Consider the following 15,623-nt stretch of genomic DNA (forward strand, 5'->3'; position numbering starts at 1 on the left):
TCGCTGAGCCGGGATAAACCGTTCTGCATGGGCCAGTCCAGGACTGGACCAGGCGTGAGGCGCGTCCGCCCGGGGTGGGGGGGGGTCGCCCAGAATAGCTAGTGCTGCTGGCCTCAGGTCGCTGAAAGCAGTCCTGGGTGCTCTCCTGGCCACACTCCAGGGGGGGCATTTTTCCTGCCCGTGGGCTGGTTACCAGCTTGGGGCCTGACTCCTGCGCCCCCCTAGGAGGTGGGGTGGCCTGGCCGTCCCCTCTGGTTAACACACCACACACACACCCCTCCAGCTGGGCTGGGCACTGCACGGAAGGGGCTGACTCAAACCCAGAGCAGAGCTGGGGCCAGCAGGCACGTTTGGGGTGGGCCATTTACATAGGAAGCAGCTAATCGTCCCCTCTGGGCGGGCAGGGACAGCCCCCGCCTGCAGCTCGGAGCAGGCACAGGGAGAGCATTCAAATCCCTTTGCCGTGGTGCAGTGGGGCTAGCCCCCTCCCCGCCCCACCCTCCCAGGGGCTGCCTGGGAGCCCCCCCCTTGTTACGCAGCCTGCCCTGTAATTTCCCCCTTGACTCCACAGCCGGCACCCCCCAGCTGCCCAGGGCTAGAGCCCTGCCAGCCTCCCAGGTGCTGCTAAGAGGGGGCCAGGCCCCTGCTGCCTTTGCCCCTGCCGGCCCCCACGTTCGTCCCCATCCCCCCCTTGCTCTTCCCAGCCCCGAGAGAGCCATCTGCATCCTGTGCAGCTTTTTATAAGCCGGGGCCAGCCCCGAAGGGGAACTGTGCGGCCCGCGGGCAGCAGGCGCGACCGGGCTCCTGGCTCTGCGGTTTCCTGCCTCCCGCCGCCCCGGGAACGTGCACGAGCTGCAGCTGCCATTTTTCTTCTTCTTGTTGCAAAACAAATTGCAGGCCTGGGAGCCAGGACGCCTGGTTCCCTGCGTGGCTGCCCTCGGGGCTCCCGCTGCACGGAGGAACGCAGCATTCCTCCGCTGCCGGGTCCCCCCCGGTTCTGACCGCCCTGGCGCCATGAGCCAGTGCCGGCTGCCGGGCTCTCGCTTAGCAGAGCCGGGGGAGCAGCCCCTGCCCTGGCTAATACCCCATGCGAGACCCCCACCCCCCCGCCAGCCCTGCCCGGGGCAGCCGTCAGCACCGCCTCAAACACCTTTCGTGGACACACGTCTCCAAACAACGTCTCTGCCTTTAAAAAATCCTTTTAACGAAACCAACACTGGGGGGGGGGGGGGGGCGTTAATCCGACACCCCCCGCCCCGGCTGCACACATGAGCAATAAAATAGCACGTGTTAGGGGCACAACGACAAAGTACTGCAGTGAGGGGGCAGGGCCCGTGCGGCGGGCACGGGGCTGGGGGGGTGGGGGGGGCAGGAGTCCTGGATTCTGTCAGTGCCCAGCTGGGTGATCTGGGGCACATCCCCCCTTCAAGCCGCTGCTCCCCCCACCATGTCCATTGGGATGGTAAGCGCCCCGCGGCAGGGTTTGTCTCTCTTGCTGTGTCACCCCAGCACCCCCAGCCCCTTACACATGTGGTAGGCGCTGGCATGAAGGCACAAGGGCTCCTGCCGCCCCGTGCCCTGCCTGGCCCACTCGTGCCCACACCCCACAGCCACCATGGGGAGGGTCCCTGAGTCACTCCACCGCCCACATGCCATAATGTGCCCGTGTCCCCGCAGGACCTGGGGCTGCTCCCACCCAGCTGCTCCGATTCTGCTGTCAGCCTGGCGTGCGGGGCGCTGCTGGCACTCACCCGGCTGCCAGCCCAGCCACGTAGCGGGCGTCCCGCGGCAGACCTGGAGCACGGCTGGCGGAGAGGCAGAGCCCTGCATGCCCCGGTGCCGCTAGCTCGCCAGGCTCACCCTGTAAATCTGCCTCTCCTGGTAGCGGGGCCACCTCTGCCCTTGCCCCCTTCTGTGAGAAGTGGGCCACGCGCACTGCCGCCATGCCGCTCCCCCGGGGGCGCTGGCCTCACCCCCAGAGACAGGCACCCCCAGGCCAGTGCAAACCCCCCCACACCAGGCCTGCTGGACAAAGCCGCACCTGCCGCCACGCGACGCGTCCCTGAGAGACGTGCTGGGTGCAGGGTTTACGTGCCAAGGGGGCAGCCCTGGGCATGGCTGCTGCGGGGAAGGGCTCCGGCTCTCCCGCCCAGGACAGGTCCGTTTTGGCTCCTTCCAGCAGAGTCCCTGGCACCGCCGGCTGCCTGGAGCCCGTGGCCGCCCGGAGACGGTTGACTCGGCGGCTCCAGCCCACAGGGGCAGCGGTCCCGCCGTTAGCTATTTACAGCCGGGCCTGGCGCCAGCTGGGGCTGCTGCTGCGCGGCTGGCGGGCGCGGCGGGCGCGGCGGGCTCCCCAGCTGCAGCGGGACGAGGAGGTAATCCAGGTTGGTGACGTCGTAGGGCCCGAAGTCCCCGCTGCCCGGCGACACCGGAGGGGAGAGAAGCGGGGCCTCGCTCGTGGGGCTCTGCGGAGCCAGCGGGACCAAGGCGTGCTGGGTCACCATGCTGGCCTTGCCCCAGCCCAGGGAGCCCCTCCGCCATTTCTTCTTGTACCTTAGACACAGAGCAAGGCCCCAAAGCGCGTCAGGAAGGGCAGGGACTGGGGGCTCCCACCCCCCAAGACACTCCCAGCCCCTGCTGACCCAGAGGCAGAATGCAGAGGGCTTGGGGGGCGCCCCATTCCCCCGCTGGCCCCAGGCCCGTTGCTCTCCCCAGGGGCAGAGGCCCATTGAGTCGCCATCAGCAAGGATTTGTGCGACGGGGGCTCGGGCCGGTTGCCGGTGGCACATGCTCAGTCGGTGCTGACTGGGGTATCCTGTTCTCCCCCCTACAGGGCCAGGGCTGCCCGGCTGCTCCCCCTTCGCCCTGCCCCCTCCCGCACCCTTTGGGTGAGTCACGGGCCGCTGGGCGCCATGCCAGGGCAGGGGACGGGAACGGCCTGGCTCCCTAGCACCCAGGGGTCAGACAAGGCAGCCACAGCCTCGGGAAGGACCCCGGCAGTGGAGCCCAGCAGGGGCCCCTGACACGGCAGGGAAACGGAGCGAGCGGGCACTCAGCTGGCGGGAGACCAGGGCCCAAACCCCCGAGACCTGCCCGGGCCAGCAGCGGCGGAAGGACACAAACTGATCTGCAGCGACGGCCTCTCTGGGCTACGCGGGTGTAAGTCCAGAGGGAACTCGGCTGGTCCTCTCCTGGCACCCGGGAGTCACTCCAGAGTCACACCAGAGTCTCAGACCAGATCCAGGCACGTGGCACCAGGGTCCCCAGCATGTGCTGCATGGCCATCGCCCCGCCCTGGGGCCCAGCCCTCGCCCACGAGCACCCGCGTGCCCGGCCGTGTCTCACCTGACCACGATGCCGGCCAGCAGGCCGCTGCCCAGCAGCAGGCTCCCTCCAGCGACGAGGAATGTGTAGAGGGGCATGCTGGAGCGGCCGCTGCCAGCCTGGCCCCCCCCTGCAAAGCGAGGGGAGACGGGCGCTGTTACCGGGCACGGCGAGGCCCAGCTCCCCCCACACCCCTTCTTCACCGTGCGGGGCTGGATGTTTCTCGGCCACCTCCCCACAGGGTTGGCGGGCACCAGCATGGGGGGGCCAGCCCCCTCCCGGAACACAGGGAGCGGCTCCGCAGGGGTCGACAGCGCTCCCGCCGTTGGCTGGCCCGAATCAGGGCTGGGGGAACTCCGGAGAAAGACCCGCCATGGTGGGCCGGGACTGGCTGTGGTGTCTGAGCCTCCCGGCTCAGCCCACGGCCCCCGCGAGTAACAGCCCCACCGGCCGGGGGCTGCTCCCTGCCCAGGTTTTCCCAGGGTCAGCCCTTCCGGAGGCAGCTGTACAGGGAAATCCGACCGGGTGCTGAGCCCCCGCTGCCAGCTGGCTCTGGATCCCCCCGGCTGTCCCGGGCTTTTGTCCTTGGGGTGCCCGGGGAGCGCGGCGGGTGTGTGGGCTGCTCTCCTTACCATCCGCGCCCTCTGTGTTGTTGCTGCCGTACAGCTCAGGGGGGGACGTGAACCTGTCGCCATAGAAATCATTGTCCAAGGGGAACTGGAGGAGACAGTCCGTGGGGTTGTCTTAGCAACAGAGTCCAAGGGTCCCCCCCACAGCCCTGCCTGTGACACCCTCAACACCCAGCTCGCCCCCCTTCCTGGCCAGCCCCTCCAGCCCCCGGGAGACGGGGGGAGCACCCCGCGGCCCAATCAGCCCCCCACTCGCCCAGCCAGGCAGGCAGCCCCGGCAGCGCCCGTCTCACCTGGGAGCTGTACGACCCTGTCTCCACCTCGAAGCCGCTGGGATCTGCAACCCAAGGAGAGGAGCAGTGAGAAGCCGAGATCCACAGGGAAGAGCCTTGGGAATTGGGGAGAGGGGCCGGCACCCAGCAAACCCCCCCCCCGCCTCCTACCTGTCCACGGGATGCCCACAACCTCCCGGCTCCACTCGCTCCAGGAGCCGTGGCCGAACTCCTCCAGGCCCCGCACCTGCACCACGTGCCGCGTGCCGCGCCAGGCGTCATGGATCACCAGGGACGTCTCCCTCACCCGGTCGATCTGAAAGCAACAAGCAGCATTAAACAGCAGGCGCCAGGGCCTGGCACAGCCCCCCACCACCTCCCCAGCTGGGCCCGTCAGGGTCCCTGTGCCCCTGGCGCCCCTGGCTGCTAACTAGCCGGGCTCCCCGGGTCTGACAGGATTCGCTGCAGGGCGGCAGGTGTGGTGTCTGCTGAGAGCCAGGAGCACGCCGGGCGCCACCCTCCCTGCGCAACGTGGGTCCGGCTCACCCGGAAGGAGTGGGGGCCCTGGACCCGTAGCTGTGTCCGGAAGGTCCAGCAGGTCGCTAGGTGACTAACGCCTTCCTCTCAGGCAGGCAGGAGCCGCGTCCCCAGCTGCCTGGTTCTGCACCAGGACAGCACCACGTGCGCCCCACCAGGACCTGCCCGCGCACTGCGCCGCCGGCTCATGGCACGCACACGGCAGGACTTCCCAGCCAGCGGGGCTGGGCTCGCCAACAAACGTCCACGGACGGTCTGGGCCTCTGGGCTCGCAAAGGGAGCCTCTCGTGTAGCCAGGAAACGGGCAGCGTGCGGGCGCCAGGCGTGGAAGAACCCAGCCCAGCCGGCTGCAGCGCACTGGCAGGGCTGGGGCAGCTCCTGCCGCTCCTCGGATGCGCCGAAGCCCTGTTGGCAAAGCTCCGGCTCTGGAGGCGTGACACGACTAGTTCTATGTAGCCCTGGGTTTCCAATACGCCTCTTTGGGGCCGGCTGCCTCTGGTCTTTGCTGCGTGCCATGACCTCCCTGCTGTCTCTCAACGCGCATGCACGGGCTAACCTGGCCAGCGTTCAGCTGGGGCGTCCTGCTCCTGTGAGCACTGAGGAGCTGGGAACTGGGTGCGCGGCCTGTGGGTAGGGGCGGGACGCTCCAGGTGACGCTCAGAGGAACTGGGGGTTGGGGTGGGCCTCACTCCTGGACAGAGCCCGGGGCCTGCGGGGGCCTGTGATGCCAGAGGTGACCCCAGCCAGGCACAGACAAGGGCAGGTGCTAGCAAGGTGCCTCCGAACCCCAAGTTCTCCCACTTCCAGCCCTAGGAGCTGGCAGCACCCTCCCTGTGCACAGCAGCCTTCTCCCCAGGCTGCAGCTAAGGGGACGGGGCCCAGGGGTGGGAGTTGTGGGGCAAGGGCTGTGGCAGGGGGTGCAGGGTGGGCTGTGCATGGAGCTGGCCTGGCAGAAGCAGGGCGCCCCGGGGCTGTGGGGGACAGGCGTGGGGAGCCCTGGGGGGCGGGGCGAGGCGGAGGCCAGGCACTCACCTCCGTGTAGCTCTGGGAGTGCTCGGCTCGGTAGCGGATCTGGAAGTGCAGCCGGTAGAACCGGGGGTCCCAGGAGGGGGGGTACGTCCAGGTCACCCGCAGCTTCTGGGGCGAGTTCTCCACCGGGTCCACCCGCACATTCACCGGGGGGTCCGGCTTCACTGTCAGGAAAGGGGGGTTGCCATGGCGGCCAGATCTGCACAGCACGTACCCCGCAGGGCCCTGGGAAGGGGGGGTCCCGGCGCCGCTGGGCCCTGCCAGCACAGGCACCAGCCAGGAACCGGCAGCCCCATGGAGAGAGAGACCTGGCCAGCAACCAGGCAGGGCAGGAGGAGAGGTCCCGGGGAGGCGCAGGGGCCAGGCGTGTGGGGAGGGGGCAGGCGGATGAGCGGGGGGCTGCAAGGGGTGGGGGAAGAGCTGGACGTACGGACGCGGTTGGCCGAGATGACCTGGTCCTGGCTGGCCGCGCTCCCCACCGCGTTGCTGACGCACGTGGACACCAGCAGGAAGGTGTCGTCCTCGCTGGGCGGCAACGTGATCCTGCAGGTGACTTTCTCTGCCTTGGGGAAGTAGCGGCACCGCTGCTCCGTGGCGTTCTCTGCCGTCAGCCTGCCGGGGAAGGACCACGGCTCAGGCCCAGCCACCGCGCCACCGCCCTACTGCCCTGCCCCCGGGCTCCCAGCCAGGTCTCCAGAGACGCAATTCATCAGTGAACCCCAAGTCCTGGAGCCCACGTCCCAGCGGAGCCAGACAACAGCAGCACCTGCCCTGCTCCCGCAGCTGATCGGGGGGACGGAGCAGCCACATGGCCACGCGTTAGCATGGGGAGAGGAGAAGGCAGGGAGGGCCCTGGAAGCACGTGGAGGGAGCATGGCGGGGACAGGAGCCTGGGAGGAAGCCTATGGGCCCTTCACTGACCAGGAAAGGACAGGACCTCGGCCTCGGGTCCCATCTGCAGGAAGCAGCCCCTGGTGCTGCCCAGGCTGGGCTGACAGCCAAGGGAAAGCGAGAGCAGGCAGGACGGCAGCGTGCAGCGAGAGCGACTCGGAGCCAGGACAGCAGCTCAGCTCTGTGCACCGCGGCGCCCCCGGAGAAAGACCCAGCTGCTTAGGGGGACCGTGAGCAGCGTCGGCAGCACGTCCGTCCTGGCTATGTCCTGCCCTGGCCGAGCTCTCATCTGTCCCCAAGGCTCGCTGAATCCCAGCTCGGCTCACCCCCACCTGCTCCTCACGGGGCCCCAGAGCGCCCCCCAAACACGGCCCAGCTCCCCCAGGGTCACGGAGACAAGACCGCTCACCACTTCTTCACCCACAGCACAGCCTTGGTCTGGGACGACGGCCTCCCCCGCGGCTGCCACTCGCATCGAACGTCCTTGTCGTGGCTCCTCCGGTAGCAGGAGAAGCGGGGCGCCTCCGGGGGCTCTGGAGTCAGACACGGCTGCGGTGAGCGCGGTGGGGCTGAGGGGAGCCCCTGGACTGGGAGCAGGCGCGAGTGGCTGCAGAGGCAGGCGGGGGGCAGAAGGGGAGACAGCCAGGCCAGCCGGGCACAGCCCCACCCATGCCAGGGTACGGGGATCTAGCCCTCCCCCCATGGTGGTGCTGCTGCCTTTGCACCCTGCCAGGCTTGTGCGGCAGGGTGAGCCTGCCACCCTGGACTGGATGGCCAGGCTCTGTGGCAGCACCTGCAGGGCCGGGACCCCCCAGTCCAGGTGGCCCTTGGATCTGGACACTGGCTCCCCCCCCCCGACCCGGACTCACCTTCCACCAGCAGCCGCAGCGACCGCACCAGGGAGCCGCCCACATAGCAGCTGTACCTGCCGGAGTCGCTGTACTGCACCAGGCACAGCAGCAGGCTGCCCCCCAGCTCGGCCGGGCTGGCGTGTTCGGAACTCACAGCCTGGGTCTCGCGCTTCCAGCGGACGGAGCCGTTTGCCCCTGGCTCCCCCTGCAGGCAGGGCAGGGTGACATTCGCTCCCACAGGGCTCAGCACCGTGTCAGGCAGAAGGGCTGCAGGAGGGGAAGGGCCATTAGCACAGAGGGAAGGGAGTGCGGTCTAGTGGTTAGAGCCTGGGGGGGGACTCAAGACTCCTGGGTTCCATGCCCAGCTCAATCCTTTGTATGAGTCCAGGTAATGACCCTCATTGTGACTCAGTTTCCCCTTCCATCCCGGGGGGATTGCCACCTTCACCGGGTGCCATGCGCTGACCAGGCTACGATATTGCAAGAGACGACGAGTCTTCCTGGCTGCTGTGGGCCGGGGCCTAGCAGAGATGGGCTCGGAGCCTCCGTCTCACCATTGGGCTGGGGGGCAGAACCTCCCAGCACTCATCTGCCCCCTTGCCGGCTCCTAGGAAACCTCCCTGGCGGGAAGGGACAGCCGCCTGTGTCAATATTTGCTGGAGAGGACAAGCCTGAGTGAGCATCAGCCCTCACCCAGCCCTTTCCAAGTCACTGGGCCCCCCCTCACGCTCTGGTCCCCCCTTCCCAGCCCCAGAGCACTCGGCCTGGGCCCTTCCACCGGTGCAGCCTCCCAGCCACGCTTTGTGTGTGAACAGTCCCAAGGCCGTGGGTCTCAATCAGCCTCAAGCGATCCCTGCTCCTCCTGCGCCCGGAGCCTAGACCCCGGGCGCATGGCGCTCACCTGGCTGCATGGGAGCCAGGGCCCTGCCAGGAGGGCAGCAGCCGCACAGCAGCAGGACCTTGGGGGGGTGCTGGCCTCAAAGGGTTAATCATCCAGCCTCTGGCACAGTCACGGCAGGCCGGTTTGGCTCAGTGGGTCGTGCTGGGCCAGGGGCTTTGTAACGCTCAGAGGCTGGCAGCTTGCTCCTTGTCATCCCCTCCCCCCCCCGTCCCCTCCATCCCTCCCCAAGCCAGGTTCACAAGAGCTGAGTTTTTTTGCAAACCCACCAATGTCAACAAGACAAGCAAACACGCAGGTTCCTGGCTGACTCCTGGGGCCACTCGGCCCTGCTGGGAACAGCCAACTCCACCCAGCCCCACTTACGCAAGAGAGAGTTCTCAGCTGCCTGCTAATCCCGGGCACGGCACACGGCACGGGTACATGGGAACAGCTCCCCGCGCATGGGGCTGGGAGAGCTGGGGTCGCGCCTTGGGCAGCAGCGCCCCACGGTGCCCCTGGCAAGGAGCGGAAACTCAGCCTGGGGTGAAGGGCATCTCTCCACTGAGGGGGATCAGGAAGCGGGCTGGGACCCAGGACAGCTGCATTCAGTTCCCAGCTCAGTCACAGGCTGCCGTGGGGCCGTCCTCGACTGAACATCCGGGGGGACAGCCCTGCCTCTCAGCGCTCCTGGGGCAGGAGCTGGCTCCTGCAGTCTGTGCAGCGCCTGGCACAGCGAGCCCTCAGGGGGTCTCCTCTAACCGCGGCCCCCAAACACCCCGGCACAGGCAGGCTGGGCCCAGGGTCGGTGCGACAAAGCTCCTGGGGCCTGGAGGCCTCGACTGGACAATTCCTGACTTGCCTTTTCCCCTGCTTGGGGCTCCTCGGCGTGTGATGCTTTAACCCTTACATGACCGAGGGGCACTCGGCTCCGCGCACGTGGTGGCAGGCGGCTCAGAGCCCAGCCAAGCGCAATGCGGGGTGCCCAGGCAGCTCCCCACAGCCCGGCCTGGCCCCGAGGCAGCAGCTCAGCCCTTGCCATCAGTACACAGGAGGCCTTGGCGCTTCCCGTCATGCTGGGAAGTTTCACTTCCTCCCTGGGAGGAGAAAAAGGGGGCTGGGAGCCCGGACGCCTGGGTTCCCTTCCTGGCACCCCAGAGCTGCTGTGGACGGACTCAAGCCCCAGAAGCAGCAGCTCCTTGCTGGGCCCGGCAGCGAGCGGGGGGCAGGGCTGACCCCACACTCTGCATGGCACCGGTCCCAGCACAATTCCACTCTTGCCACACGGTTCCCGGCAGGCGCGCCAGGCAGCCTCAGCCCCAGCTTTCCCCACTGCCCCGACACGGTCACAGACGTGGGCAGCCGAGAGCCCCGCTCATGGGACCCCAACAAGAGCCTGTACACGAGCCCCACCAACAGGGGGACCTGGCCACGGGCAGGCCTGGCACTTCCCCGCCGGGGGTGGGCAGCGTGGTGACGCCCGGCCGTGCGTGTTGGGCGCAAGGAGGCAGCCGGGCAGGCGAGGGGCAGAGCTCTCCGCACACCCCAGAGCCCCCGTCCGCCCCTGCCGGCTTCGGGGAGGGCAGGACGAGCGGCAGCAGCCTGCAGTCCGCACACATCCCTGCCGCCCAGGCTCCAGCCCTGCTCCTGCGATGCCCACGGGTCACCAGGTCCCTTTGCAGTACAGCTCCCGGCACTGCCCAGCCCTAGCCCGGGGCAAGGTGCTCCCTGTGCCTCTGCACCCCAGCCCTGGCCGCTGCCAGGCTGAACGGGATCAGGGGTTCACCCTGCCCTCGCCCCAGGCAGGGGAGTGGGGCCGGCCCCCAGACAGCACCAGCTGGGAGCCTTGGGGTTAAGGGCCGGCCCCCCTCCCCCGTCAGGTCCCTGCAGCAACAGCAAGAGAACAGCTGGAGACATTGGAAACAGCAGTTCAGCCCCCCCCTGCCCGCCCCCCGGGCCGAGGAGGGACCCGCGTCCCCCAGCCAAGAACGTGAGCAGGAGCCAGATCCTGGCCAGCGAGGGGAGCCTACGGTGGGCCCAGCCGTTCCGGAGCCCGGTGGGGGGTGGAGGGGCAGCAGGCAGAGGCTGGGTGTGGGGGGGGCAGCCTTCACCCCGAGTCACTGGGAACAGGTGGGAGAGAAAGAACCAGGAGCAAATAAATCTCAGTCCCGCTCAGCTCAGAATGAAAACACTGCCCGGCCATTCTCCGGCCCTGCGGAGCGGGGCCAGAACCCAGGAGTCCGGGCTCCCAGCCCCCCGGAGCGGGCTCAGAAAGAACCCAGGAGTCCGGGCTCCCAGCCCCCCCGGAGCGGGGACAGAAAGAACCCAGGAGGAGTCCCAGCCCCCCGGAGCGGGCTCAGAAAGAACCCAGGAGTCCGGGCTCCCAGCCCCCCGGAGCGGGCTCAGAAAGAACCCAGGAGTCCGGGCTCCCAGCCCCCCGGAGCGGGCTCAGAAAGAACCCAGGAGTCCCAGCCCCCGGAGCGGGCTCAGAAAGAACCCAGGAGTCCGAGCTCCCAGCCCCCCCACTCCCCCAGCACCAGGCTCTGTGTGGACTCTCCTGCCTGCGGCTGCCCCGAGCCCCGATCTCCCCAGCGGGTCCCCCACTCCGCGGGCCGGGCCAGGCCGGGCCGGGCCGGGGCTGATCCCCGGCTCCAGCCCCGCTGCCGCGCCCCACGCGGGACCCCCGGCTCCGCCCGCCCAGCCGCACCCACCTGGCCGCGGGGCCGGGCACAGCCCCTGCGAGGCGGCGAGCAGCAGCCCGGCCAGCCCGGCCGCCCGGATCGCCCACATGCTCCTGCGCCCCGGGGCCGGGGGCTGCCGACCTGCGCCCTGCCGCGGGCACCGCATCCAGCCCGTGCCCCGTCCCGCGGACAGTGCCCCCCGGGGCCGGGCTCCGAGTCCGCGGCGAGCCTGGGCGCCGCCCCCGGCCGGGGCTTCCCGCGGCACGTGGGGGGGGGGGGGGCGTCTGGTGGCAGGAAACATTTGAGGAACTGGGGGGGGGGGAGCGATTGTGAAAGGGGCGATTGAGCAACGGGGGCGGGGGGCGGAGCCGGGAGCGGGGGGGGGGGGCACCTGCAGACACTCCCACTCCCAGGTGCAGGGAGGAAGGGAAGTCAAGGGGCGGGGGGGGGCAGGACCCCTGGGCTTTCTGGGGGCGGGAGGCTGAGAGAGCCAGGACTCCTGGGTCCTATTTCCCGGGGCTCCGGGAGGGGGTGGGGGCAGGTGTTTATGGGGGAGGCTGAGAGCCAGGACTCCTGGGGTCGATGGGGTGACAGGCAGCCCTCTCCTAGCACCTGCGCTAAAGGACTTGGCTCAGACGCCCACAGAAAGCAGGAGCTGCAGCTGGGGACCCGGCTGGGAGCCAGGACTCCTGTCTTCTCGCCCCGTTGCAGGCTTGGGCACTTCACTGCCTCCCTGGGCCTGGCACCCTGCCCTGCCCGCCCCCCCCCAGCTCTGGTTGCTCTCAGTGACGGGGGTGCCAGGCCCGGATCAGTGCTTGCCTGAGCGAGAGTCGCCCCTGGCACTGGGCCAGCCAGCGGGCACACGTGAAGACCCAGCAGGGTGGGGGCACATTGCGCCCCTGCTCTGGGTACAGGCAGGGCTGGGAGGGGTCCACTCTTTGTGTCCCAGCCTCTCATTAATCAGTGACAGCCTATGGGGACGGGGCAGCGGCTCCTAAAACATTAATGCAGGCAGAGGCCTGGCCTACTCCCAGTTCAAGGTGAGGTCTCCCCCCCACCACCACCACCTGCCCCCGGTTAACCTCCTCCTGCTGGGCCCAGCTCCCACAGGGGTAAAACTCTGCTCAGGTCACTCCTGGTTTACGGCAGGAGGGAGAGCGAACCGGGGCACCGTGCCAGCAGCCTGGTGCCGGGAACATAAGACAAACCAGAAGCGAGTCCTGCCCCCCCCATCACACCCACAAACTGGTCCGGCTCCTGTCTAAACGAATCCACTGGTTTGCTCCCACGACAGCTACTGGAGGCTGTTCCAGACCCTGCCCCCTCTGCTGGTTAAAAACCTGCCTCTAAGTTCAGCCTCAGTTTGTTCATGGCCAGTTTAGATCCATCATTGGCCCTTCGCCCTGCACCAAGACCCCACTCAGCCTTCTTTTTGGGAAGTGAACAAGCCATGCTCTTCCTGGCTTCTCTCACGAGAGGGGCCCGCCCGGCTGGCCTCCGCCCTGCCCAGTAGCTCATCCTTTGCACCTGTTTCAGTTCCCATTAATCTTTCTTGAACCTGCGTGACCAGAACCGTCCCCAGTAAAAGGCCTTGGACTGTGAGCCCTCCCCAGGCTGTGCAAACCATCCGATGTCGGCTCCTTGTTCTAGTGTGTGAGTGAGATGGAGGCACAGAGATTTCTCCTTGGCTGTTATGATAACGGCACAGTGCTGGGCAGTGCGGCATACGTGGACTCCAGCGTGTTAGTTTCTTGCCGTGAGCTCTTTCCTGAAACTTGCACTATTGAACCTAAACGTATCTGGATGACGTGTGTGTGAGTGAGGAATGGATGTGCAGGGCATACAGAGACGCCAACCTGAACTGCTCTGACAACAGAGAGGGGAGTGAAGACAGCGACTGCCACCCTGACCCTGAAGGCCAAAGATTGCCTGTCAATGCCCCTAAAGTGCAAATAAAGGACCCTAAAGTACAGAAGGATCCGCCCTGGGGACAGACAAAGCACAGACAGAAGAGACTAGTCAGGCTTGCAATTAGCTGGTGATTAACAACCACACTGAACCCAGAGGCAGCATGACACAGCCAGGCCCACAGACTGACATGGGAGCCACTAACTCTCAAAGATGGGTAAAAACATGGGAACTTTGGGTCTCGCTCTGCAATTGTCATCGTAGAGCATCGGATTCACGACTGCCGGAAGCCCGGCTCCCTCCTCCTGCCCAGCCAAGGTGGCCACTAGGCTGGCTCGAGCAACGCATAAAAGGACTGGTCGTTATATCACACCAGCTGAGTGTGAATGTGTGTGTGAATGTGACGGCGTTTTGATATGCCAACATGGACAATAAATGCAGGTACTGCCTTGTCCCCTGAATTAGATCCTGCTCGTCTAACAGGACGCCAGCAGTAACACCCTCGCTCTGGGAAACGCCTCGATGGCATGCAGCGTTAGCACAGCCACGTGGGCCCGGCCCACTGGAGAGAAAAGGTGGGTGAGGGCAGATCTTTGTTAGGGAGCGAGACAAGCTTCAGGATGCACAGAGCTCACTCCGATGCCGACGTTACACAGAAACCATCCCTGAGCGACGTCAGTTACACGCACCCCAGGGCCACCCTGGGCAGCGCCCCATCGGCAGGAGACAGGTCAGCCTTGCTTGGCCACGTCCCGCTGCCCCACTGATCCTCCTGCCGCCCCTGCCCCACTATTCCTCGCCCTTGTGCCACTCCCGGCTCCCTCCCGCTGCCCCACTGCTCCTAGTGCCGTCGCTGGCCCCCATGCCCAGTGGATGCAAGATGCTCCCCTTAGATCCAGAGCACATTGTATCCACCTGGCAGTGGGGTAGATGCCGACACAAGGGGGGGATAAAAGGCCCCAGTGTGGGACAGGATGGGCCTCAGCTCCGCGGCGGTCTGGCAAGTCCAGCAGTGCCTTGGAGGCAGGAAGGAGAAACAGCTGGAGGGTCGTGCTCATGGGCCAGGCAGCAGCTCTGCAGCAGGGGGGATCACAGCCGCGGAGCACAGGGCCACGGGGGCTTCAAGAGCTAGGCCCAGGGACCTCAGCCAGCTCAGGCTGAACAATGGGAAGTTGTGGGAACTTGCCCTGCTGGGGCACGCGGCTATCCCGGGGCTCAGCTGAGACCCTGAGGGGACCGGGGGGGAGCGGGGGGGTCCTTTCTGCCTCTCCTGTGCCTGCCCACGGCAGCGCCATTGGCCTGGCACCTGCAAAGCAGGAAGAATTTGGAATTTAAAAGACAGGGAATTAAATCCTGAACTCAGAGCTCCTCTGCGCAGGCACGTAGCCCCAGGACGCCCAGGGGTGCCTGCAAAACGACAGTTACCCTGTGCTAACTGCTTACGCCTCTTGGGAAGGGGGTGCAAAGCGAACCTGAAAGGCCAGCGGGGGGGCTGGACTGGCGGAATACGGACCAGGGGACGGGCGATTCTCCCGGGCAGTGATGGTCTGAGGTTTGGGGCACTTTTGTTCTTTAAACAAGACCTGCAGTTTGGAGGCTTGAACTGAGCTGACCAAGTCCCCTAGCAAATAGAGTATTCAGCCCCCGCCCCACAAGGAAGCTGATGGTTAAAAGCACCAGCTGGAGCCCCATGAGGTCCGGTTCCATTCCCGGCTCTGCCACGGACGCCCCACAGCTTAGTTGCCCGGCTGTAGAACAGGGAGGACGATCCTACCTTGGGCTTAGCTAGTGAGAACATGAACCTGAATTGGGCTGACATGGGGTAGGGCCCAGCTTGTATTAGTGCATTTGTATGGGGCCCAGCTCCCTGGAGCTTCCACGCCCCTGGCTACAAAAATAAAGAGGCCCCCTTGGATTCCACAAACACAGAGTCAAGTCCACGCGCCAGCAGCTCCACTGCCACGTGAAAAACTAACACGTTTCTAGGCTGTGCGGGTGCAACAACACCCTCGAAAACCCATGTGGAACTGATGCCTGCCTGAGTTTGCAGAGAGCCTAAAACAACAGCTCCACGAGGTGTGACCTGGCTCCTCCCCTCACGCAGGGCCCCAGTGCGTGTGTCTGCAAGTGACACACACGCGCGCGCGCGCACACACACACACACAAACACACACACACACACAGAGAATTTGGCATTCCCACATACCACAGAATTCAACTTTCCAGCTGCCAGAGAAGAGTTTGCCCCGAGGAGACGAGTCGTGCGTGTGCATCACTTGGCGATACAAGGCATTAGCGCTGCGCAGAATCGGGGCCCGTTGTCTGCAGAGCAGCGGGGGCTGTGGCTGGGATGACTGGCCCGGGGGTGGAGCAGTTGGGTGCAGACGGGGGCAGTGGCCTGGCCCCCGCCCCTTTCCCGGTCAGAACAGAGAGGCCACGCGCGCAGATCTCAGAAAGAGATGTTTTTATAAAAGGCTATTTTTTGTTCTCTTTATACCCATAAAATGATACAATTCTGCAAGTATAGAAATGTGTAATAAATTATACGGAATGCCCCTCGGCGCGGCCCGACGCCACCCCCCGCAACAAACCCAAAATAGACGTAAGAGCACACGCCAGACAAG

General features: G+C 66.4%; 1 protein-coding gene across 1 annotated transcript; it reads right to left on the bottom strand.

Moving 5' to 3' along the window:
* Positions 1-1,531: 1,531 nt before the first annotated feature.
* Positions 1,532-11,248, bottom strand: IL6R (interleukin 6 receptor). The gene is made up of 10 exons (XM_067539234.1): positions 11,122-11,248; positions 7,552-7,800; positions 7,092-7,215; positions 6,222-6,403; positions 5,795-5,955; positions 4,397-4,541; positions 4,247-4,290; positions 3,957-4,041; positions 3,346-3,454; positions 1,532-2,553 (listed from the first exon to the last, which is right to left on the bottom strand). The coding sequence occupies exons 1-10, from the start codon at positions 11,198-11,200 to the stop codon at positions 2,274-2,276; spliced, it is 1,458 nt and encodes a 485-aa protein (XP_067395335.1). The 5' UTR covers positions 11,201-11,248; the 3' UTR covers positions 1,532-2,273.
* Positions 11,249-15,623: the final 4,375 nt, after the last annotated feature.

The sequence above is a fragment of the Emydura macquarii genome, unplaced genomic scaffold (genome assembly GCF_026122565.2).
Source record: "Emydura macquarii macquarii isolate MOO-44397 ecotype Brisbane River unplaced genomic scaffold, CSIRO-AGI_Emac_v2 contig_527, whole genome shotgun sequence".
Lineage (NCBI taxonomy): Eukaryota > Metazoa > Chordata > Testudines > Chelidae > Emydura > Emydura macquarii.

What these genes read in the sequence shown, in the direction of transcription:
- IL6R (XM_067539234.1), bottom strand. Translation starts at nt 11,200, where the DNA reads ATGTGGGCGATCCGGGCGGCCGGGCTGGCCGGGCTGCTGCTCGCCGCC. An exon ending in TGTGGGCATCCCGTGGACAG is followed by an intron (nt 4,291 to 4,396) that starts GTAGGAGGCGGG and finishes CTTGGGTTGCAG; the next exon opens with ATCCCAGCGGCTTCGAGGTG. An exon ending in CAACACAGAGGGCGCGGATG is followed by an intron (nt 3,455 to 3,956) that starts GTAAGGAGAGCA and finishes CTCGCTTTGCAG; the next exon opens with GGGGGGGCCAGGCTGGCAGC.